At 38.0% G+C, this 26,499-nt stretch overlaps 1 protein-coding gene across 1 annotated transcript in view; it reads left to right on the top strand.

Moving 5' to 3' along the window:
• Window positions 1-26,499, top strand: part of TM9SF2 (transmembrane 9 superfamily member 2) — a 66,130-nt gene that overhangs the window by 21,236 nt on the left and 18,395 nt on the right. The window contains exons 3-11 of the mRNA XM_060636779.3: window positions 2,707-2,800; window positions 9,015-9,142; window positions 14,631-14,760; window positions 15,783-15,907; window positions 17,184-17,295; window positions 19,257-19,336; window positions 20,317-20,425; window positions 23,071-23,203; window positions 26,324-26,443. Coding sequence (XP_060492762.1) covers window positions 2,707-2,800; window positions 9,015-9,142; window positions 14,631-14,760; window positions 15,783-15,907; window positions 17,184-17,295; window positions 19,257-19,336; window positions 20,317-20,425; window positions 23,071-23,203; window positions 26,324-26,443 — 1,031 coding nt within the window. The remainder of the gene's footprint in view (window positions 1-2,706; window positions 2,801-9,014; window positions 9,143-14,630; window positions 14,761-15,782; window positions 15,908-17,183; window positions 17,296-19,256; window positions 19,337-20,316; window positions 20,426-23,070; window positions 23,204-26,323; window positions 26,444-26,499) is intronic.

Here is a 26,499-nt window from a genome sequence, read left to right as displayed (position 1 = left end):
GACACAGAATCAGAAGCAGGTTCCAGGCTCCATACTGTCAACACAGAGTCCGACACAGGGCTCGAACTCAGTAACATGAGCTGAAGTCTGATGCTCAACCTACAGAGCCACCTACGTGCCCCATGAGTGTCCCACTCTTGATTTCAGCTCAGGTCATGATCTTATGGTGGTGAAATTGAGCCCTGAGTTGGGCTTAGTGCTGATAGTACAAAGCCTACTTGGGATTCTTGCTCTTCCTCTCCCTCTCTGCCACCCATCCCCCAATAAATAAATAAACTTAAAAAAATAGACTTTTTAATTATAAAAATACTCAAAACATTTTTAAGTTTATGTATTTATTTTCAGAGAAAGAGGGCATGTGTATGCCGTGTGAGCGAGCAGGGGAGGAGCAGAGAGAGGGGGAGAGAGAATCCCAACAGGCTCTGCACCATCAGCCCAGAGCCCAACAGAGGCTCAGTCCCACCCACCAACCGTGAGATCCTGACCTGAGCAGAAATCAAGAGCCCGAAGCTTAACTGACTGAGCCACTCAGGTGCCCCCAAACTCCACATAATTTTAAACAAAATTCTTTTTTTTTTGTTTTTAATGTTTATTTTTGAGAGAGACACACACAGGGCGAGCAGGAGAGGGACAGAGAGAGAAAGAGACAGAATCTGAAGCAGGCTCCAGGCTCTGAGCTGTCAGCACAGAGCCTGATGTGGGGCTCAAACTTATCAATGGTGAGATCATGACCTGAGCTGATGTCAGACGCTCAACCAACTGAGCCACCCAGGTGCCCCTAAACAAAATTCTTATGTCCTTCATAATCAATCCCCAGAAATAATTGCTTTGTTTTCTGCTCCTCCTACATTTTTTCTCTGCATATTCTAATGTACCTAACCACATGTATACATTTTTGTTTTAAACAAAAGTAGTTTTGCACCTTGTTTTTCTCATCTAATCTTTTCACGTTAATACACAGCCATAGCCACCCCAGTCTTTTTCGTAGTTGTTTATGCTTTTTTTTTTTTTTTTTAACGTTTATTTATTTTTGAGACAGAGACAGGGCATGAACGGGGGAGGGTCAGAGAGAGGGGGAGACACAGAATCAGAAGCAGGCTCCAGGCTCTGAGCCATCAGCCCAGAGCCCAACACGGGGCTCGAACTCACGGACGGTGAGATCGTGACCTGAGCTGAAGTCGGACGCCCAACTGACTGAGCCACCCAGGTGCCCCTTGTTTTGTTTTTTAAAGTAAGCTCTCACCCAGTGTGGGGCCTGAACTCATGACCCTGAGATCAAGAGTTGCATGCCCTACCAACTGAGCCAGCCAGGCACCCCTGTTTGTTGTTTCATTGTAGAGGTTGTGTAGAGTTGTGTATAATTTGTTCCACTATATCTGTTTTTGAACATTTTATTATTTTAACTTTTTTGATATTATAAAAAATTTTTTATGTATATATAACCTTTAGTCATTTGATCACTATATACCCTATTGAGTATAAAACAGTTCCTAAATTTTATCTGGCTTCTAAATTTTTGTTGTATTTAAGAAGTTTAAAAGAAAATATGTGCTTACTATAGAAAAAAAGCACACACCAAAAAGTGAGACTATCCTATTAGAATCCAGATGCCTAACTATGTATTAGAAGGAAGTACAACATTCATAAATGGATGGACTGTTATTTATGTAACTATTGGAGCCGAGACCTAAATGCTCTTTTCAGTTTTTGTTTCTTTTGTTTTGTTAAATAAACAAACATATTTCCTGAAATCTTTGTGGGATGTATCAGGGAAAATTCAGTGGATTTCTTACGTCCACTACATGGAAAGTCTTCATTTGAGGACTTCCTGGCCCCAGTTTTGTGGGTTTGTTTTTTTTTAAGATTTTTAAGTGATCTCTACGCCCAACGTGGGGCTCAAACTCACAACGCCAAGATCCAGAGTTGCATGCTCCACCAACTGAGGCAGCCAGGCGCCCCCAACCAGCCTGTTTTTTATCACCGAAGATTCATCTTTGTTTTGGGAATCTAATCTGTAGCCATCACTGCATGGGTCCTGAGTGCTCCCATATCATTCCAGAATGAACACAAGAACTGTCCTTTAATTTTCTATAGCAAAGCTGAAATTTGACTGTAATGTTTAAAGCAAATTATTTTGAAACCTGGTTAATAATACAAGGGAATTACAGAGAACCTTATAGCTGACTGATTATGGCTTCTTCACAATTCTCTGCTCTCTAGGGTCTGTCTTGCCATGCTTCTCATGTTGGGATGTGTTAGCCATTGTATAGGGATGAGGCATAAACCCAGGGAACTTTGACATATCTTCCTGAAATGTTATTATTAATTAAAGCTTTGGATTAGAAAGTTAGAACAAAAGGAGATAAGTTAATGGAAAATTTGCTTGAAGAAGAAAGATACCAGTTTTATCATTGGAATGAACAAAAATAAGTATATCGTGTTAACTTTTTAAATTCTGTAATTTACATCTTCATAAAAGATATTTAGACATCAAAGTTTTCTCGGGCATAATTTTCTGACATTTTGCTTTTTTGCTTTGGGGAGATGTACATGGAACTTGGAGTGTGAATATATTTCTTACTCAACTACTAGAGCTACTGGAATGATCAGTACTTAATTTCTGCCCTTTAGATTGAATAGGGGCTTGACATGTCATTGTTTCCTTTTATGTGTAAAAGCTTAAATACTTCCCCCCCCCCCCCCCAGGTTTGATTTTTGCCAAGCATCAGAAGGAAAACGCCCATCTGAAAATCTTGGTCAGGTGTTATTTGGGGAAAGAATTGAACCTTCACCATATAAGGTTGGTATTCAGTGTGACATAGAGGTCATTTGGTTGTTCCTTTCTTTCTCATTCATTCTTTTTTCTTTATTTTTTCCTTACAGAAAAGCCTAAGATAACTTAGCTGTTATATCTAAAGAGGATTTCATTTCTCTTTTAGCTCTGGGAATAATTTTTTAATGTTACGGTTTAGAAGGATCCCTCCCCTCATGATATGTCACGGATAAATTTGTCTTAACAAACAGTCATATATCAGTTTTTTTAAATTTTTTTAACATTTATTTATTTTTGAGAGACAGAAAGGGACAGAGCATGAGCGGGGGAGGGGCAGAGAGAGAGAAGGAGACCCAGAATCTGAAGCAGGCTGCAGACTCTGAGCAAGCTGTCAGCATAGAGCCTGATGCAGGGCTTAAACCCACATACTGCAAGATCATGACCTGAGCCGAAGTCAGATGCTCAACCGACTGAGCCATCCAGGCCCCCATCATATATCAGTATTCTAAATGATAAGTTGGTGGCCTAAAGGATAGGACTCAAGACGCCCTTCCTTATGTTACAGAGGGACCGGAAACCCAGGCCTCCGTCATGAAAAGTTGCCGCAGCTGCTCCACATCTCCTTCTCCCTCTTTGGGAGTATTCATACATATTTACCTACTCTCTCCTAGCAAGTATAGCACTATTTGGGTTCCCCCATTGGGGGTTTTGGGAAGCTAACCTTTCTCTTTTGACCATTGAAAGTATATTTGGAATGTTCTCGGTATATTTTTAGAAACCAAACTAAGCACAATATAAGATATTGTCTCCAATGTATGTACTCCATCATCACCCAGAATTACTCCTTTTTTTTAGTTTATTAAAAAAAATTTTTTTAATGTTTATTTTTGAGAGAGAGAGAGAGAGAGAGAGGGAGGGAGGGAGGGAGTGGGGGAGGGGCAGAGGGAGGGTGAGACACAGAATCTGAAGCAGGCCTCAGGCTCTGAGCCGTCAGCACAGAGCCGGACACAGCGCCCAAACCCACAAACAACAAAATCATGACCTGAGCTGAAGTCAGATGCTTAACTGACTAAGCCACCCAGGCCCCCCTATTTATTTATTTTGAGAGAGACAGAGAGAGTGCAAATCAGGGAGAGGCAGGGAGAGAGGGAGAAGGGGAGAGAGAGAGAGAGAGAGAAAGAAAGAGAATCCCAAGCAGTCCCCACACTGTCAGGACAGAGCCCGACGTGGGGCTTGATCCCATGACTGTGAGATCATGACCTGATCCGAAATCAAGAGTTGGATATTCAACTAACTGAGCCACCCAGGCCCTCCCTAGAATTATTCTTTTAAATCTGTAAACACTTAAGCCTATTTTTCTTCCATGTTGTGCAGTACCCTGTTCATTTTACATCTTTTCCCCCTGCTACACAAAGAATGATGCTCACTCTCTTTTAGAAAAATTAAACTAGTTTATCATAACAATGTATCACCATATAAAAACTTAAATGATGCAAAATAATATGAAATGAAAAGTAAGTCTTTCTCCTCCTACCCCCAGTTTTACATCACAGTTTCTTTTTTTTTTTTAATTAAAAAAAATTGTTTTTTTAACGTTTATTCATTTTTGAGAGACAGAGACAGAGCATGAGTGGGGAAGGGGCAGAGAGAGAGGAAGACACAGAATCTGAAGCAGGCTCCAGGCTCAGAGCTGTCAGCACAGAGCCCGACAACGGGGCTCGAACTCACGAACCATGAGATCATGACCTGAGCCGAAGTTGGATGCTCAACCGACTGAGCCACCCAGGCGCCCCATTACATCACAATTTCTTATTAATCTTTCCTGAAATTTCCCATGTACTTCCAACCATATATAAATAAAATTAGACTTACTTGTTTATGATTTAACATATTATTCTGCACTGTGAATTTTTCCTTTAAGTCTCTACTTTGGACATCTCTCTGTATTCATTTTAATTGCTGTAACTTGACTCCAGGTTTTATTCCCCAGGCTAATTCCTCTCTCAGTGTCTCATCCTTGTCTTCTATGACTTAGACCCTATGGTTAGCTGCCTTCTCTGCTTCTCACTAAGCACTGCCATCTATTTTCTTTGGCACTTCATTGTGCTGAGCATCTGCCCAGCAAATCCCCAAACCTAGAGTTGTCCCACTATCCACCTAATCCCCTCTAACACTACACTACACTGGGGAAAAGACGCATAATTGTGCAAGTTTAGTCCACATAAGTATACGATTTTACAGTTTTCAACCATAAGTCCTCTTAAAATAATTATAATTTAAAAATTTCTACCCTAAAGATGCCCGTAGTTTAAAATTTTTTCAAAGACAGATTTGAAGGCATATGGGATGAGGCCACTGGGAAGGAAGGAGCTCAAAGTATATGGACATGGGTATTACTGTGCCGGGCAAGCATATTAATTGTGTATCATCTTAATTGTGTATCACTCCCTGATGTGATATTTTGAAAGATTACTTTGGAAGTTATTGTACTGTTTTTATAGTAGAGGGTGATTTTCAGGCATATTTATTAAATTATACAATCAACTTAAGATATTCCTGTGGTGCCTCAGCCCCATCATTCTGTTTAGTTATGCCTTTGCCTTGAGAAATAATGGAAGGAAAGAGCATCAATAACATCGTCAGTGAACTTGAGGGACAGCAGGAGTTTCTTGCAGTAAACAGCTCATAGCAGGTTGTAGATAAACAGAGGAAAGGCCAGCAAAATATTCAAACCCCGGAAGAAGTTTGTCCCTTTGGGGAAGAATTTAAGGGCAAATTCTGTCCATGGTAGGTTCCCTCCAGGGTATATTTATTTACAGGAAAAGACAGCCTTGCTTATGCAAAGGACCCTTCTTCTAGGCCTAGTACTTTGCACATTTAATTTTGAACCAGGAGTTGAGGTAAAATAGAACAGGAGTGCTTTAAAATGGAGAGATGTGCATCTCACATTTTGTATGAGTTTCCTAGGAGTTTTTAGGATCAAGATTTGTGCTAAAACAAAATCTTTAAGTCCCCCAAGCTTAAAGAGACAGAGTAGGCATTTCTTAAGACTAAGGCATAGGTAAACAGAAACATGGGGATAAGAGATTAGATTTTCATTCAAGTCAGCCATAAATGCAATGACTCATATTTTTCAGTATTGATTCAGTATTCTTTGTCCTTTATTTTCATAGAATTTTGCCTTATTTTTTAACGTTTATTTTTGAGAGAGAGAGAGAGAGAATGAGAACGAGTTGGGGAGGAGCAGAGAGAGAGAGGGAGACCCAGAATCTGAAGCAGGCTCCAGGTTCTGAGAGCTGTCAGCACAGAGCCTGGCATGGGGCTCAAACTCACAAACTGTGAGATCATGACCTGAGCCAAACTCCGATGCTTAACCACCTGAGCCACCCAGGCACCTCTTATTTTGCCTTATTTTAGATCTGCAGTAAAAACAATGGTAACAACCAGCAACAAAACAAAACCTCAAATCTGCTTTGCTGTCTTTTATCTATGACTGCTGTTGAGGTCAGGAAAACAAGATTGTGTGTGTTATGTGAAGCTGGAGCCACATTCTCAGGGTCATAGACTCATCCCAGATCTAACCAGTCATCCATATTCATTTGCTCAGTTAGTATGTTCGTGCCAGGCACTGTGGTAGGTATGGCATGCAGCAGTGATCGGAGACAAAAATCTCTGTCCTCATGGACCTTATATTCTGATGAGGAGAAGGAAACAAAATGAATTACTAAAGTACATACTGTGTCCATTGCTGATGGAAAAACTATCAAAAATAAGTCAGGGAAGGTGAATGAAGAATTGGCAATTTTAAATGGGCCAGCAGAAGTCTTGCTGAGTGAGAAGGTAACATTCGAGCAAAAGACCTGAGGCAAGTAAAGGAGTGAACCATGTGAATATCTGGGGGAATGTTCTCTGTGAAGATAGCAGCACATGCACCCGTTCTAAGATGTGAGCTTGCCTGGTGGGCTGAAGGTACAGAAATAGTTGGTGTACTTGAGCGAGTGAGCAAGATAGAGAATAGCAGGGAATGAGGGCAGAGAAACAATGGGACCATATCACATAGGAACTCCTAGGCCACTGTAAAGACTTTGGCTTGTATATCTGAGCAAGATGGTTAACACTGAAGGATATTGAGTAGGCTTAAATTTTAACAGGATCACTAGGGCTGCTGTGTTGAGGAGGACCATGGGAGAGCAAAGAGAGAAGCCAGGAGACTGGTTAGGAGGCTGACACAATCGTGATAATAGCTCAGAGCATGGAGTATAGGAGTAGGTGTTGTGTTGTCAGAATCTCAAAAGCTGGCTACATTTTGAAGGTGGGGTCAGTACAACAGAATTTGCTAAGGGATGGCATGTGGGGTGTGGATTTCCTGTTTTCTAGAACGGGACAGTCTGGGAAGAGCAGGTTTGGGGGGAATGGGAAATTAGGCATCTAAATAGAGATGTAAACACTTGAATATATGTGTCTGGCATTGGAGGAGGGGTTCAGCATAGATATATACATTTGAAAATCATCATTGGTGTAAAAATCAGTGTATCAGGAACTCATGAGATCCCCAAGGGGGTGTGGGTATAGACAAGAGGAGGATTCCAAGGATTGAGCCTTGGGGCACTTGGTGTTACTAGGTGAGGAAGATGAGAAGGATTCAGCAAGAGACTACCTCAAAGGTGGGAGGATTACATGAGTTAATAAATGCTTATTATGATGATTAAACATCCTCTCTAGTTTTACTATTTTCCTTCACAGTTGAACACAGAGTTGGCTTGCCTAAACCCAGTAAGCACTGGATTGAGGCGTAAGATTTGCCACTTTTAGTATACCTAGCAATGTCTATGCTGAATGTAAATTTGACACTTATCCCTCTAATTCCTTAGTATGTATACTTCTTTTTTTTTTTCATTTTCCTCCCTTTAAAAAGGAACTTACAAGGTGTATATAAGGTTAAGAATATTAGATAATTGCACAAACATTGCTACATTTACAGAAGTAGCAATGTAGACGAAACTTAACTCTTAGCTGACAGGTGGCAGCAGTGGGCTGTGCTTGAAGCTCTCCTCTGCCAGCTCATGCACAAAAACTGGTTTAGGTGTTTTAATCATGTGCAAAGGATTGAACTGCTTAAAAGTGAAACATATGCAAGGTTTTTTTGGTTTTTTTTTAACTCCATGTAATAAAGTTTGAGTTTATTGAATGGTATACAGTTACAGACTATATATAGTTTAATAAATTGCAGCCTTTAGAAAACTAGGGAATACTTTTTTAAAAAAATTTTTTAATGTTTATTATTTTTTAAAGAGAGAGAGAAAGAGACAGTGCAAGCGGGGGAGGGGCAGAGAGAAAGAGAGACACAGAATCTGAAAGGCTCCAGGCTCTGAGCTGTCAGCACAGAGCTTGACATGGGGCTCAAACCCACGAACCGTGAGATCATGACCTGAGCCCAAGTCAGAGGCTTAACCGATCGAGCCACCCAGGCGCCCCAGAAATACGTTTTTAAAATGAAGACATAAGTGGATCTTGATAAAGTAAACTTACATTATGCAGTATGTTATGAATACCATTATTTTTACACATGAAATAAGTCCTAGGCTCCAAAATTGGAGGACTCCTTAGTGTTTTAACTTTTAAATTATCAATTTTTGTTTAAACCTTATTTGTTTCAATTTTATTTAAATAAGATCATGAAAATTGACAGTCTTTTCAAATGTGTGTAAAAAGAGAAGCACATTTACCCTGAGTTTTAGACATCCAAATTTGACTTTTTCTTGTGTCATCACAGTCTGTTACTTACTGCTGAATCTCTATTACCTGGCTCATAGGGGGCACTTAACAAACATCCATCAAATGAATATATGGGCATAAAAACTTGTCTGCTTATTACTAGAAAGCCTTCAACTCCATAATTTCAAAACATCAGAGGCCATTACTATAGAAGAACTGATTTCCATTTTGTTCTACATGTGTTTTTTTTCCCCTTTTAAGGTTCATTTACATTCAAAAGGTGAGTGGATTCAAATTATCGAAAATAAAAATAAAAACTGTTACTTATCAAAAGAAAAATTGATGTAGATTTTTAGAGAAATAGATTAAAATTTAAATGTAATTGAAGTATGAGAAATTTTACAATATTTATCAATATTAATGCACTGAAGTAATTTGACAAGACTAGTATTTTTACTCTGCTTATGGCTTAGGTGTGAAGGACCTAGATATTTTTTAATTTGCTTTTCACTTTATTTTAATACAGTTTACATTTAATAAGGAGGAGACCTGCAAGCTTGTCTGTACAAAAACATACCATACAGAGAAAGCTGAAGACAAACAAAAATTAGAATTCTTGAAAAAAAGCATGCTACTGAATTATCAACATCACTGGTAAGACATGGAGATTTTGGACTGTTGGTATTTTCCTTTTCTAGATGAAACCTCTGTTTTGTTGACTGTATAAATTACTTCATTAACTCTATAAAATATAGCAAATCCGTTGATTTTTTTGTTGATAGTAATAGCATGAAGTCTGACTTTTAGGTGCCAAGGATTACTAAGGTTGACAGCTTAAAGTATCATTTTTAACTGCTTAGATTACTGTAATATCTGGTACTTCTTTTGGTTCCTAGACCTGGTACCTAGAGTACTTCTTTTTTTCACATGTATTTAATAGGAACATATTCATGCTTTGGGGAAAGGACCTGGATCAGTCATCTAGAAAAATACTGTTATTTTATACTTGGAGGCCTTAAAAAAGACCATGGGAAAACAGACTTGAACCTCATTTAATGTTTGATACATAGCATCTGCTTCAAATAAAACAGTTACATTTTGAGTAACCTGTTTTTTATTTTATACACTGTGATGTTACATTAACTAGGTCTTTACCAGTTTGTGTTACAATCAAAAAGCATTTAAACCTATTTTATTTTTGCTTCTAAAGTAGTTGACTCAAAAAAATAAGGTAGTATTGACTCTATACATAATTCAAATGTAGAATATTTTTAAAAGGGTCTGAAAATCCAACTTTTGAAGTATGATCATTATTCTTCAAGATACTTTTGCTGACAAATACCTTACTCTGTGTGGGGTTCTAATTTACGTATGTTTTGCCTCTTCTAAAAAGTATAAGGTACTGGAGATAGTGAACAAGAAGACTGTCTTCATGTACTTCCTCTTGAATGTTTATCCTATCAGTATCTCATGCTCACTTGCCCAGTGCAAGGAAGGTTAGGAACCATTGATCTCAGTTTGACATGCCCAGACCCTGTGGCTCAAATACTGTGGTTGGAGCCTGTCATTCTATCTTGCCCCCTAAAAGTCCTAGAGAGGGGCAACCTTGGGTCACTTGCCCATCCATGAACTAGTCTGTCTGTAATTAGGGGAATTCATTCTGATTGGCCAGACCTTGATAGACTCTGTTTCAGTCTGCTAAACCAGATGGGAACAAGTTTCTCATAGCAGGACACCGTTGGAATAAGGAAGGACACTTGCCCATTACACTTGTGTCAGCTTCTTCCTCTTGTGAGCCTCAGTGCAAACAAGAACTTGAAATCTCCTCATTTCTTTGGTACTGTGAGAATACTATGTAATTGCTGAATCAGTGTAAGTTGGGTACATTTGCTTATTCATAAGTAATTGAAATTTTCCTTGGTATTTTCAGTTTGCTTCAAATTGTTAACAGCCTTCAAAATGATATCTAAGGCTCAGTTTTTAGAGTTTCATGTTAGCCTCATTCTCCTCCGTTTACTCTAGGAGGTGTAAACGTTTAGAGTAATAGCTACTCTATCCGTTTAGCTATTAATAGCTACTCACTTGTTGACAGAATAAAGAATGACTTCAGGCCTATAGGTGATTTTTAGTTATTTCTTCTACCCTCTGTTCTTGGAATACTGTCAAGAAGCTTGCTCCTAAAGATAATAGAAGCACCTTTTCAGTAGCTTAGAAATATTTTTAACTAATTTATGATGGAATTAACATAGGTACTCTTTGATGCCAAAATGCATAATAAAAAGAATAAACAATTTAAAATAGTTTATGAAGTTAGCATTTGATAATGAAATTGATTCAGTAATTTGTGATAGGTGTATCAGTTGCAAACTTACGCTATATTCTGCCTAAAAAACTTGAAACTTGCTGGTGATTAATCATTTTATTGTTGTATCAGAAGAGTTTATGATTTCAGGTCTGAAACTATTAGCCAAACTCTAAGCTGTATCACAAATATATCATCTGGTAATTGTGGACAATGGACTTAAGTCTTTATTTTTTTTTTTTTATGTTTATTTTTGAGAGAGAGAGAGAGAGACAGAGTGAGAGTGGGGGAGGGGCAGAGAGAAGGAGACACAGAATCTGAATCAGGCTCCAGGCTCTGAGCTGTCAGCACAGAGCCTGATGCAGGGCTCAAATCCACAAACCGCGAGATCATGATCTGAGCCAAAATCGGACACTTAACCGACTGAGGCATCCAGGTGCCCCTGGGCTTTCGTCTTTAAATGTTTTTTAATGTTTATTTATTTTTGCGCGCGCGCGCGCGCGCGCGAGAGAGAGAGAGAGCGAGCGAGCACGCGTGAGCTAGGGAGGGATGGAGAGAGAGACACCCACAGAATCTGAAGCAGGCTCCAGGCTCTGAACTGTTAGCACAGAGCCCTACACAGGGCCCAACCCATAACCCATGAGATCTTGACCTGCGCTGAATGAAGTCCGACGCTTAACCGACTGAGCCATTCAGGTGCCCCTGGGCTTTAGTCTTTAAATCAGTACATTACACATTTGGAAAATGTTGGTTCACGTTGATAATTTAGTTGAACCCTAAGTTCAGTATATTTCTGTCTTTGACTTACTTCAGAAAGTTTTTACTGTGTAACTTGATTTTCAGCATAGATACCAGAGTTGATAGAGATAAAATAGCATGAACCTTTAGAAATCTGAAAGACCTTTAAAAGTATAGTGTTATGTTATGGAATTTTATTGTGAATGTAGCACTTATTAACCTTTGCACTGAGACGTTTGGGGAGAGCATAATCATTTTCTAAATTATGAAACAATATATATCTGTGAAAAAACACAAGCAGTGTAGGAAAATATCAAGTAAAAAGTAAACATCTTCTACCACCCTCAACGTCTTTAATCCTGTTCCCCAGAGGTAGCAGTATTATTTCTCATGTGTTCCCAGATATTCTGTGCATATGCAGGCATATAACAGGAGTGTACCTGTTTAAAATAGTGCAACTGAAGTATTGTACATATTATTCTGCAAACTTGCACATTTCTTTTCAGAAAATCTGGGCATTTGTCATGTAAAAGCACATCTGTAGACCTGTATCTACCTTATTCTTTTCATAATTGTGTAGTATTACATTGCATGAATGAACTGTAGTTTTTCCCCCCATGACGTTTTTAACCTTACTACCTTTTAAACGATTACAATAACCGAATATTAGCTAATAAGCCAACCCATTTAGAGAACAGTTAATTAAGAATAGTTAATTTTCTTATCTAAATTGACAAATACTTTTAATTCATAATTTGGGATGTTGGAACACAATTTGAGGATTTTCTTGCCTTATTCTGTCCTGAGCTACTTCTTGATTCTTGAGACTAGTATTTGATACTAGTGCCAGGCACCGAATTCCCTTCAGCTATACTCTGCATGGTTTGTGCTTATACTTCTTGCCCAAATTTCCAGGTGTTTGTGACCTTTTATTTATAAAAGTATAATTATATAACTAGGTATCACAGTACTTATGTTTTCTAGCTTATTGGACAGAGAGGGGTCTTTGAAGGTATTTTAGTCTAGTGAGTTCTAATCCTGGATCTCAGCAAGCTAGCAGTGGGAGAATGTTTTTAAAAATTCAAAATCCTAACAGCTAGTGTAAATGTACCCATGTTAAAACTATATAGAATAACTTAAATGCCAAGCTTCTTTGCTTTTCACTACAATTTTCTGAATATATTGTGATAACATGGGTTATTCTGTTCTGATTGGAAACTCTGGGAATTTAATTTATTGGGGAAAAATTATTAGTGGATGAGGCTTCATTAATAGAAGTGTTTTATATGGAGCCCATGGAGGGTAAAGGAAAATAAGGGAAAGAAGTCCTAGATGGTAAAAAAAAAAAAAAAAAAAAAAAAAAAAAAAATTGGGGCCAACCTTTATCCTTTTGAATCCTTCTTTTTCACTGTGAAGATTAAAAATAAGATTTTTAGTATTTTTGGTGTTATAAATTTAAATAAGTACTACTCCCTAACTTAGCAAGGCAGTAATTGAAAATTATATTCTTTAAATTTTATTACATTTATTTCCAAGTGTTTGTTGTTCTTTTTTTAAATGCTTCCTATTACCAGGAAAAGGTTATTGTGTCAAGGCATTATGTAAATGATAAATTTAGGATGCTTGCTTTAAAAAAGCCTCAATTGCTGCTTAATTTCTCTTTTTATAGCTAGCACTGTAATTTTTATGTAGTACTTTCTCTGCTATGAAAGCATAAAGGTATTATAATTAATATATTGTATATATTCATTGATTGCATTTCATCCTCTATCTAAAAAATTAAAGCAATTAACTGATTGTTTAAGCTACCAAAAAATCTGAATTATTTATTTTATGTAGCAGTGCTTTTATACTTCTAATATTTTATAGTCTTTTCATGGGAACTGCTAGCCTGCTGGCTATAATAATAAGCAACTTAATAGTGAAGGTGATTCTAAAATTTGGTATATTGGGTACTATTAAATAGCATTTAAATGTGACGAGACATGTTTTATTAGGTCATTAATGTACACCTTGGGTGCATATAGAATCATAATTTTACTTCCTAAGGCATACATTAATTAACAAATAAAACATGCCCTGGAGTCATCTTATGACTGTAATATAGCTAGTATATTTTTAGTAATATTTTTTAATTTGTATCCTGTAGTGTGCTCTTGGCATTTGGGGACCACATGCTCGGACTTTAATGTAGTTTAGACAGTGCTACAGAATCTTATTCTTTTATTCTTTATTTTTATCCCCCCCCCCTTTTTTTTTTTCTTTTTTTTTTTAACGTTTATTTATTTTTGAGACAGAGACAGAGCATGAACGGGGGAGGGGCAGAGAGAGAGGGAGACACAGAATCGGAAGCTGGCTCCAGGCTCTGAGCCATCAGCCCAGAGCCCGACGCGGGGCTCGAACTCATGAACCGCGAGATCGTGACCTGAGCCGAAGTCGGACGCTCAACCGACTGAGCCACCCAGGCGCCCCTTTTATCCCCTTTTTAAAAAAGTTCTTTGTCACTATAGCACTTTAAATTTTTGTTTCTCTAGTTTTATAGCAGCATTTCTTTTACACATAAGTTGGATTTACACAGCTTAATAGATTAAGACTGTAATTTTCACTTTTTCACTGGCCCTTAAGTTGAATATTTTTCCATCTTGCAGTTATGTTCTTCCCCTTTTTATTGAATTACCTAGTAGTAAAGGACATTTGCTTCTATGCTGTTCCATTAAGTTGTTCCCAAGGAACTAGATACATTGCTTTGCACCTAATTTAGAGCTTTTGAGTGTTCTGCAAAAGGTAAATTATACTCAACGGATCTAGATAGTGATATTAAATTAGCAACTGCAGTAAATTAATTTATAAAACTCTCTTTCCTGTATACATTTATAGTTTCAATGAAGCTATAAAGTCTTTTTCTTCACTACAGCATATCAAATATTGGCATAATGCTATTGCCTATGAAATACTACATTTTATCAAAATTCTTTTGTTGTAGTTTTGACATCTGAAGGCATTTATAGATATCTAAATTCTGTGAAGTCGTAACACAGCTTTGAGCAGTATTTGTTAGTCACGTTTGATGATTTCTAACTTGACTTTTATTTCTGTGCTTAGGATTGTGGATAATATGCCTGTAACATGGTGTTATGATGTAGAAGATGGTCAGAGGTTCTGTAATCCTGGATTTCCTATTGGCTGTTACATTACAGATAAAGGCCATGCAAAAGATGCCTGTGTTATTAATGTAAGTTCGTGAAAAAAACCTCTATGCTACTTTTTAAAAATATGGTTTTTTTTGGTAGAAGGATTCAGTCTTTACCTGGACAAAATTGGTTACATTCATTGTATGAGTACAATTCACATGTCTGAAGCACAATTACTTAGATCTTTGACTTAAGCCAGATTAACAATATATAAATTTAACTCTAGCACTAAATAATTCAGATTCAGTTCAGCATTCACTGAGTTTCTGTTACATGCTAAGCACTAGGCTAAGGGCTAGGACTTTGTATGTTCTGACTCTATTAAAAGTTAGACGCATAAATCTTATATATATTAAAAAAAAAGGTTACCGGAGTGCCAAAAAGACCTCATTACAAGCCCATGAAATTTGTATTACAAATTCAAGTCCATAAAATAATATATTGCAAGAGTTTAGTATTATACCTTTTCTTAAAAAGTAAATGCCTTTATAGCCATTCTTTTATATTTAAAAACAATAATAAAGATGTTACTATAGAAAGTATTAAAATTATTGGGGATGTGTATTAAATTTTGTGTAATCAGGTCAACCTGATTTAATCTCCTAATATGACCTGGTAGTAGAAGTTAGCATCAGCTTGATCATGAAACTGGTTTGGCTAATGCTTTTGGGAGAGTTGACTACACACACTTAAATTATTTAGGTTGTGGGTTTAGTCTGAAGTTATAAGTTTCAATTTTGAAATGTGTAAGTTTTGGTATGCTCATAACATTTAATATTCTAAAATTTATTTTGTAAGTTTTATCATAAGTGGAAAGATAGAAAATATTAGATGTGTTCTTTTTAACAGGTATTAATATGTAAGAATTAAAATATTAAAGAAGCATAATTTGTACTCTGCCAATTAATTTTGGCTTTTGGAGAGTTTCAGCTTAAAACTTAAACGTTTTTATAAGGAAGGACTAAAACTCTAGCTCAAATTTTCCTACTTGTTGTGCCTCATGTTAAAGTTTTGTTTTGACTCTTGTGCAGCCAGTTTTCTACCTTTAAGTTTTGTTCCACAGTCAGAATTCCATGAAAGAGATACATTTTACATCTTCAACCATGTTGACATCAAAATATATTATCATGTTGTTGAAACTGGGTCCATGGGAGCAAGATTAGTGGCTGCCAAACTTGAACCAAAAAGGTAACTATACAAATAGATAAAAAGTGAATAAATGAGGGATGCATGGCCAGCTCAGTCCTCAGTCAGAAGAGCATATGACTCTTTATCTTGAGGTCATGAATTTGAGCCCCACATTGGGTGTAGAGATTGCTTTAATTAAAATACAAAGGGGTGCATGGCTGGCTCAGTCAGTGGAGCATGTGACTCCTTATCTCAGTCATGAGATTCAAGCCACATTTTGGGCATAGAGCTTACTTTAAAAAATTAAATGAAAATAAAATAGTAAATAAGTAAATAAATGTGAGTGAAATTATTCCCAAAGAATAAATATTTGGGACCCAGTTAACTTTTTAAAAATCAGTATTCTGGCATATAATCTGACATCTCAGTATTGATTTTACTAAAACTCCCTTTAGTGTGATTTGTTACTGAGTTGTGGGTTGTCCAGAGAAGCCATATAAATATATTTTTTTTCCTGTTATGGTAAGTAGTCAAGCCAAAGTATCTTTTGTTCTGTTTTTCAATCAGGAAGTTTTGACAGCTTTTCTGTGTCAGCCAGGAATGGAGAACGTGAGTGGTTGGTGCAGCATTCCCTCTTATAGTGGAAAAGCACTGCTTCCAATATTTGCAACTTGACCTCTCATCAGATGCCCAAATGAGCCGATTTCTTAAAGTAATCTCTACACCCAACGTGATCTTGAGCTCAAGAGTTCCATGCTCTAATGAGTGAGCCCACTGGGTGCCCCCTAAATGGGCTGATTAGTGCCATCATTTCTAAAGTCTCCTTGCAGTGTTAGATGCCAGTATGTGACAAGTCAGTGAAAGAGCATCTCTTCAAGTTGTCAATAGTTTTAGTGTGAAAGTACCTATCAGTTATTTGTGAGATCCGTTTTTGATGGAGCATTCCATTTTTTTTTCATGACTTCCCCTCAACCCCCACCCCCCCATTGAATTAGTCTTTTTCCCATGCTACTGTTGGTTAAGAAATGCATGCCATTATTGGATGGCCGTTAATTTAAATTCACTCAGTGTTTGTTTTTATTGTTTTAAGATATTTAATGTTCTTCATATATAGTGCTTTCAAAAGTTTGTTTCTAATTTTGAATAATAATTTACATATACTTACAACTAAGCCCATTATTTATATAAAACAAATATTTGTACTATTAAATATGACATGAATAATTTCACCCTTGACTATCACTAGCATTGTAAAATACATACAAAATCTGTAACATTTACCCCATTTTTTCAACTGTTCTTTATCAGCATCTTGCCAAAATGTTTCCTCCCACAGCTTCAAACATACCCATATAGATAAACCGGACTGCTCTGGACCCCCCATGGATATAAGTAACAAGGCTTCTGGGGAGATCAAAATTGCCTATACTTATTCTGTTAGCTTCCAGGTGAGTTTGTTTTTATCTCTAGTGTAACTCAGAAATTCTAAATTCATACTATGTAAACTAATTAAAAATATTAATGATTAACCTTGTCAAATACATAAGCTTTTAATGAGCTGATTTGGAATAGTTTGTCAGTGCACCAGGCAACATAATCACACTAAAAACTAAGTGTCCATTTAAATGAGAAGTATGGTTGATTAGAGAATTGAACCTGATTAAATGTTAAGTCATAAGAGATACATAGAAAGCAAAAGGTAGAAAAAGAAAATAGACGTAGAGGTCGGTTGGGGCATTTGGATGACTCAGTGGTGAAGCATCCGACTTCAGCTCAGGTCATGAGCTAGCTCACAGTTTGTGAATTCGAGCCCTGCGTTGGGCTGTTTGCTGTCAGCAGAGTCGGCTTTGGATCCTCGTTCCCCTTCTGTCTCTGCCCCTCCACTCATTCCCTGCCTCCCCCCCCAAAAAAATAAATAAATAAACCTTAAAAAAATCTTTAGTGGCACCTGAGTGACTCAGTCGGTTAAGTGATTCTTGGTTTTGGCTCAGGTCATGATCTCACAGCAAGAGTTTGAGCACTACATTGAGCTCCATGCTGACAGTGCAGAACCTGCTTGGGATTCTGTCTCTCTCCCTCTCTGCCCCTTCCCATGCACGTTCTCTCTCTCTCTCTCTCTCTCACTCACTCTCACTCTCTCTCACTCTCTCCCTCTCTGTCTCTCTCAAAATAAGTAAATAAACTTTAAAAAAAAATCTTAAAAAAAAGAAGGACACCTGAGTGGCTCAGTCAGTTGAGTGACCATCACCAGTTCAGGTCATGATCTCACAGTTCGTGAGTTTGAGCCCCACATGGGCTTAGCACAGGGCCCACTTCGGATGCTCCGTCCCCTTCTCTCTCTGCCACTTCCCTGCTCATGCTGTCTCTCAAAAATAAAACGTTAAAAAATTTTAAAAATAAATAAAAGAAACAAGAAAATAAAGAAAACAGGCATAGAAGGTGGTATGAAAATGTCAAAGATTTATGCAACAGGCATTTGGGAGAGCAACACTTTTTTCTTTTAAATTTTGAGAGAGAGCAGGAGCAGGTGAGGGGCAGACAGAGAGGAGAGAAAATCCCAGTCAGGCTCCACCTGCACAGAGCCTGACACAGGGCTTGAACCATGAGATCATGACCTGAGCCAAAACCAAGAGTCAGATGCTTAACACAACTGAGCCACCCAGGTGTCCCAGCAACACTATTTTTAAGTCTGGATTAATATAAACTTTAATTGAGAATTTCCTGATGGTAGATGATTTATATAGGTTCTTTGGGAATTCAAGGAAGTGTTTTCATTAATGGAGAAGTTTCTTAGGGAAGTAGAAGTTCATTTTATGAGAATCTTAGGCAGTATTCCTCCTCTTTTTTTATAAACTGTCTTGCCAATTGAATATAGTTGAGACATTTACTCTCCCTTTATAGTGTGTAATTTTGCAAACCTAGTGCAAGAAACACTGTGTATTTCTTTTTAGGTATTAAGAGTTCATTGTGGGTGATACCTGCCAGATGCTCAGTGTATCTAAATTATGACTCTGGTATCTCATTGACATGGATAGATGACATCAAAGAGCATAAAGAATAAGTTATGCCACTCAATTTTCTGAAAAAAATGAATACAGCTCTAAATTTTGATATCTAAGTTAAACTTTTACTAGTTAAAATTTAAAGCAAGACTTTTAAAAAATACAGGTAACTAGGGACTTTTAGGAATTCTTACTGTTTTTATTTGCTGCTTAATCTCATTTTGATTTTCCCTGAGACTTGAGTTAGAGCTAAACTCTCTAAAACTCCTGACTAAACCAAGTTATGATAATGAGAAATTACATTTGTTAACTGAATGGAAGGTCAAGCTTTGAGCGGAAATGTTTGGATTCTTAATATACTTTGTCAGCAAATGCTTAAAGAGTTTTGTTTTGTTTTATCCCCCTAGGAAGATAAAAACATCAGATGGGCTTCTAGATGGGACTATATTCTGGAATCTATGCCTCATACCCACATTCAGTGGTTTAGGTAAGAGTACAGAGTTAATCCACTTTATGCTTTGTGCTTGTTCTGTGTTTTGTCCCTTTGAATATCACTTTCACTCTGTAATCCTCTCCAGTTATCCAGAAGTCTGGGCTTTTGAATTGGATAGACTTGTGTTCAATCCTGGCTTTAAATCATTGGTTGTAAGTCGGTCCAGGCCACCCAGTTTATCAGAGTCCATTTCTTTATGTGGAGTTACCTGCTTCACAAGACTGTTCTGAGGATTAACAGAGATAATGAAACAGAGCATCTGAGCACCTTACTGGAAGTGGAAGAGTGCTCAATGAACAGAAGCTACTGCTCATGTTATGTCTACTTATAATTACTCTCTCTTCAAAGCATGATTCAAAATTTTTGTTTGGAAAGCTACTCATGGTGCCATCACTCTTTTTTCTATTTTGTTGACGGCCTTTTGACACTCATTAATTTATTGAATAAATTTGTTATAATTTCTTGAAGATACAGACCTTTGTTGGTCCTTGCAGCATTACATTTATATGGGCATAGTGGTTATTTACTAATAATGGCCATAGACAAAAAAAAATTGTAGTTCTTGGGGCACCTGAGTGGCTCAGTGGTTTAAGCTTCTGACTTCGGCTCAGGTCATGATCTCACAGTTCCTGAGTTCGAGCCCCGCATCGGGCTCTGTGCTGACAGCTCAGAGCCTGGAGCCTGTTTTGGATTCTGTGTCTCCCTCTCTCTCTCTGCCTCTCCCCCGCTTGTGCGCTCACTCTCTCTCTAAATAAACATTAAAAAATTTCTAGTTAACAAATTATAAGATTATTATGATAATTATATAAACTTCTGTATCCACTAGAAGGACACATAACAGAGCACAACTCATTGAATCTGTTGGATTTTTAGTCAAATTTTGATTTTGATCAATGTTGTTGTAATGTGCCTGAATAAACATTTTGAAAAGGAAATGAAGCTACAGATTAATCCTGACATGCTTCTTCCTACAGTATCATGAATTCCCTGGTCATTGTCCTCTTCTTGTCTGGAATGGTGGCTATGATTATGCTACGGACACTGCATAAAGATATTGCCAGGTATAATCAGATGGATTCTACGGTGAGTGAAACATTTGAACTGTTCTCTAGTCTTCTGAGAGTAGTTCTTATTTTGTTCTTTGGAAAAGTTGAAATAATAGCTTTAGACAGAATCTGCCTCTAAAACATTCTTCTCAAAAGTTACCCTGAATTCACATTTTCAAATAAGAAGATGATCCTTAAGAGTTGGTATTCCTAGGGGCGCCTGGGTGGCTCAGTCGGTTGAGCGTCCGACTTAGGCTCAGGTCATGATCTCGCAGTCTGTGAGTTCAAGCCCCATATTGGGCTCTGTGCTGACAGCTCAGGGCCTGGAGTCTGCTTCTGATTCTGTGTCTCCCTCGCTCTCTGCCCCTCCCCCTCTCATGCTCTGTCTTTCTCTCAAAAAAAAAAAAAAGAGTTGGTATTCTAGTATATGTGCTGCCGAAGCGAACACAAAAGGGTTGGTATTCTATAGGGGCGCCTGGGTGGCTCAGTCAGTTAAGCGTCCAATTTCGGCTTAGGTCATGATCTCATGGTTCGTGGGATTGAGCCCCATGTCAGGACTGTGCTGATAGCTCAGAGCCTGGAACCTGCTTTGGATTCTGTGCATGTCTCTCTCTGCCCTTCCCCACTCGTACTCTCTCTCTCTCCCAAAAATAAATTAAAAAAAGAAACATTAAAAAATATTCTCTAGAGGTCTTCTCTAGAAATTTAGTCACTCTAGCACTCAGAGCTGCACTGCTCACAGCTCCAGTTCTGTCCCCTCTATTCATGTATGTCCTGTCACCTCTCTCAGTCTTCATTCCCAGCATGCCCCCAGTTTGTGAAACAGCAAAGCTGAGTGGAATAACTCCCAGGCAATTTTTATTTGTGTGTTTAATTTTTCAAAAGTAATTTTAACTGAATTTTATCATTTCAACCTTTTGGTATATTCAAAGTAATTTAGTGTCCCAACCTCATTTATTCTCAAAGTGTATTTTTTTTAATTTTCATTTTTTTATTTTTTTAGAGAGAGAGTGTGTGCAAGCAGGGGAGAGGGGCAGAGGGAGAGAGAAAGAATCTTAAGTGGGCTCCACACTCAGTTTAGAGCCTGATGAGAGGCTTGATCCCATGACCCTGAGATCATGACCTGAGTTGAAATTTGAGAGTCGGATGCTCTACCGACCGAGCCACCCAAGTGCCCCTCAAAATATTTTAAATTGGGGGCACCTCGTGGCTCAGTTAGTTAAGCATCCAGTTCTTAGTTTCGGCTCAGGTCATGATCTCGTGGTTCGTGGGTTCAAGCCCCATATTGGGCTCTTTGATGACAACGCAGAGCCTACTTGGGATTCTCTCTCCCTCTTTCTCTGCCTTCCCTCACTCATGTGCTCACTCTCTCTCTCTGTCTCTCCCTCAAAATAAGTATATACTTGGAAAAAAAAGAATTTTAAGTTGTATAATGTTTTACATTTTATACTTTTTCATTTTATAGCAATTATTTCCACAGGACTCATAGTGACTTGTAATGAATACAAAAAACTCAGATTTTATGTTTTCTTTTCCTGATTTCTTGGCTTTTTCTTCTCAACTTTTCTGTCCTATTCTAATTAGAAAAAGAACGTGCTAGTATTTATTGTCTTTTTAGCATTTCCACCCTAAAGACTCTTTTTTATTATTTTTATTGATTATTAAATATTAAAATAATTTCAGAATACTCTCTCATAATTAGCAATTTCAAATGATTGCTCAGCTAATGGTATTTTTTTTCCTAATTTGTACAGAGGTGCCATGGGATACAGGCCAGGGCGACCCTGCTTCCACTTTTTCCTCTTCCATTCCTTTTTCCTCCCTTATTTTAGCGGTCAGAGCAGATCTGTTCAGATATAACTCAGATTGTTTCACTCCTGTTCACAGCCCTCCAGTAACTTCCCATTTCACTCAGCATGAAAGCCAGAGTCTTTACAGGGGCTAGTGTTGGTTCTGTTGAAATATTTTAGAAGTAGAGCTGAGGATTTGTTGAAGAACTGTATTCAAGGTGTTAAAAGAAGGAATCAAGGAGGATTCCAGGGTTTTGGGGACTGAACAGCTGGCAAGATGGAGCTTCTACAGGGTTGGGGGCCTGCAGAAAGAGCAAATATAGATGGGGAGAGAAAATCCATTCAGTTGTGGTTAATTCTGTTCAGGATGCTTGTTAAATAACCAAGTGGAACTGTTGTTTAGGCAATTGTATATGTATATCTGAGATCAGGGGAGCAGTTAGGGCTGGTGACACAAACTTCTTCATATGCTCATATTTAAGCCTACTGTACCTGGCAAAGTAGCCATGAAGTCTAATACCATTTGCTCATTTTGGAGATTAATAGACGTAGATGGGGAAAGGGTAGAGTGTGAGTAAAAATTAAGTCATCAATTTGGATCATAAAGTTTGACTAGAACTAGGTAAGTATCACATTATCTTTGTATTTTTTTTTAAAGTTTTTCAATGACTGTATTTATGGAACTTAACATACAACATTCCTTTAAAAACAATTCAAGAAAACTATATAAAGCTCTGTGAGTCAAACTTTATAACATAAAGCTTGGGAATAGAAATCAATATTAACATTTGTAAGTTTAAAAAAAATTTGTATCAGCATATTCACCAGTGAACAAACTGTATAGCTGTTTTGGTGACCACATATCAATTAAACAAGTTCATTCCCTTTTTAGGAGGATGCCCAGGAAGAATTTGGCTGGAAACTGGTTCATGGTGATATATTCCGTCCTCCAAGAAAAGGGATGCTGCTGTCAGTCTTTCTGGGATCAGGGACACAGATTTTAATAATGACTTTCGTGACTCTATGTAAGTATTAAGTGACAATTAAAAAATAGAAAATACTTTTCTAAATAGTTTAGAAAAACAGTTTTCATAAGTGAAGTAGCTAGACTAGGTTGTATCTAAGAGTACTTTTGGCTTTTACATCTGTGTGCTCTGGCTATACGTTTCTTCGGGCAGTGTTAGCTGTGCTGGAAAACTGTGACTTCATATCTCCTTTACAGCTGCACAGAGACCAAGCCTTTGTCAAGGAGTTGGAGCTGGAGATGATTAGGTACCTGAAGACCATCTGGGTCTGAGTCTGGGTGGCTTGGAACCAGGGTCATGTAGGATGACTGTCCCATGCCGCCAGGAGCAGTAGGATCAGGATTCCAGGATGTTTTTGGCTTCTACTGAGAGAGACCAAAAGAAAAAGAGGAACTTTCTTTCTGTAGCTTTGTTCCAGAGAGATCTTCCCACACAAAAAATAGCTCCTCCTTGTGCCACCTGAAAATCTTTCACAAGTGTTATTACTTAAATGTTTGTCAATTAGGACAACTTTTTTTTTTTTTTTTTTTAAGTGTTTGTTTATTTTTGAGAGGGAGGGAGGGAAGGAGAGGGCCCAAAGCAGGCTCTGCACTGAGAGTGCAGAGCCCAGGGTGGGGCTCAAACCCATGAACTGTGAGATCATGACCTGAGCCAAAGTCAGACGCTTTGGATGAGCCACCCAGGCACCCCTAGAACAACCTTTTAAAAAAGAAAAAAATAGCTCCTCCTCCCCCCCCCCCCCCCCCGGAGTTATTGATTAGCCTGGGAATACAGTATTTTTTCAGTTTTTCCTAATTGTGAGAGAAAAAAAATGTTCATGGAATTTTCTAAATTTTGCTTTTATTTCCCTTATGTTTCCTTTATTGGTCCTTCTACTGATGAACAGTAACAAATGAATTTTTACTATAAGTACATAAGTAAATGAAACAAATGAATTATTACTGGAAGAATTCAGAAACCACTGACCTTTTAATAATTTTTTTTAATAAAATTTATTGTCAAATTGGCTAACATACAGTATGTACAGTGTGCTCTTGGTTTTGGGGGTAGATTTCTGTGATTCATTGCTTACATACAACATACATACATACAACGGTGAGAGTACATGAGTGAGGGAGGGGCAGAGGAAGAGGGAGGGGGAGAGAGAATCTTAGCAGGCTCCATGCCCAGCAAGGAGCCCAACATGGAGCTCGATCTCGTGACTGTGAGATCATGATCTGAGCTGAACTCAAGAGTAGGACATTAAACCGACTGAGTCACCCAAGTGATCCTAATAATTTTTTTTTTAATGTTTATTTATTTTTGAGAAACAGTGCGAGTAGGGAAGGGCAGAGAGAGAATGGGAGATACGGAATCCGAAACAGGCACCAGGCTCTGAGCTGTCAGCACAGAGCCAGACACGGGGCTTGAACCCACGAACTGTGAGATCATGACCTGACCTGAAGTCGGAAGCTCAACCGACTGAGCCACCCAGGCACCCTGCTCCTAATAATTTTTTAATGAACATTTGTTCTTATGTTTGATTGCATATTAAATATATAATGCTAAAATCATTTTATGTTAATAAAATTGTTCCAAATTTTTTGATGGAATAACTATATAAATACTTTACAAAGAGGATTCATACTTCCAAATATCTGGCACCTGAATAAGTTTGAGAACCATTGATGTGTACCTTTAGGTATACATCACTTTGAAGCCTAACCTGAAGATTAACTAGAACTAGTATCTTTATTTAGATAAGGAGATACAACTATGATGGGGAGGGCTAAAATTCTTAAATATATTATACTGAAGAGGGTAGGTTGGGAGAAGGCATCATGACAGAGGTTTGGACACAACCAGAGGATAGCGTGAAAGCTAGTTGGGGATCACTAGATCCCCAGAGAGCCAGGGTAGAGCTGGAGGAGCAGAATGGATGCCTTAGGATAAAATGTTGCTTGAAAATTTTATTGGGAGTTGCCTTCAGTCATCACCTGATCTTTGTTGGAGTCTGCTAGAAAATGAACTTGTAAGGAAGGAAAGTTTCAGAGCGCCTGGGGATCATGTTCCTTAAATGCTCAAATATGAACTCTCTCCTCCAGAACAGTCCATTTCTTAGTCTTGTGGGGATTGGGGGGGGGGGGTGCATTTTGGTTGAAAATCTGATCGGTTTCCTGCTGATCATGAGTTTCTAGTCTTGCCCCTTGGTTGGTGTTGATGAGAACGTGTGAGTGGACATGTGCCTCATTATGTATACCTCAGAGAAATACATGCTCCTGGGGTTAGAAAACCACTTGAATTTCTTTCTGAGAAAAGTCATACCTTCTGAATTCCAGCTTAAAGCCAGGAATGTCTACAAATACAAGGTAGTATTTTTATTCTTATTAGGTAGGTTATATAAGGAAGAAAAATAAAACTAACCAATTAAATAAGGGGAGAAGCCAGAATTTCCCTGAGTCAATGACCAAGTCCTTCAGTAACTTGTGTTCAGAAAGCTAATAGTATTATGAAATGTTTTTTGTTTTATTCATTGATCAGATTCTATCTTGTCTCTTGTGTTTGAAGGTTATAGTTCTCACTCTAGAGGACCCAGTATTGTTTTTAAAGTGGGAATATTTCATGGTGGGAATGTCTATATTCATATTAATTTTAATGTTTATTTTTTATTTTTATTTTTTTGAGAGAGAGCATGAGTGGGGGAGGAGCAGAGAGAGGGAGACACAGAATCCAAAGCAGGCTCCAGGCTCTGAGCTGGACTTGGGGTCTGAATGCACAGACTGCAAGATCATGACCTGAGTCAAAGTTGGATGCCTAACTAACTGAGCCACCCAATTTTAAAATCTCAGAAGAGCTGAACAGCTGAAAGCACTTGTGAGCATCCAGTCAGCCTTCCCTGATGGCAGGAAAGGTGGGGTCTTGTGGACGCTACAAGAAGCTTCCAAAGTAGAGGTTGCTTTATTTATGATCCTATTGGTGAAGTACCTTAAAATAGTGCTAAGATTTAGCATGGCCATAGGTAAGATAGTGTATTCATGAAATTGTATTTGGTTTCTTGTTTAAAAAATGAAAGGGGTCTTCAGTCACTTCACAACAAAGGAAACTAATAAAATTTATAACTTAAAGCTACTTATTTTTTAGTTTTCGCTTGCCTGGGATTTTTGTCACCTGCCAACAGAGGAGCATTGATGACTTGTGCTGTGGTCCTGTGGGTGCTGCTGGGCACTCCTGCGGGCTATGTTGCTGCCAGATTTTATAAGTGTAAGTAAAAGTCACGCTGACTGTCAGGCTAGGAACCTACTCTGCTACATCACTGC

Source organism: Panthera onca, chromosome A1, assembly GCF_046562875.1.
Source record: "Panthera onca isolate mPanOnc1 chromosome A1, mPanOnc1 haplotype 2, whole genome shotgun sequence".
In the NCBI taxonomy this organism is placed as follows: Eukaryota; Metazoa; Chordata; class Mammalia; order Carnivora; family Felidae; genus Panthera; species Panthera onca.
Note: the sequence above shows the minus strand (reverse complement) of the source record. Positions and strands in the feature narration are given on the sequence as shown.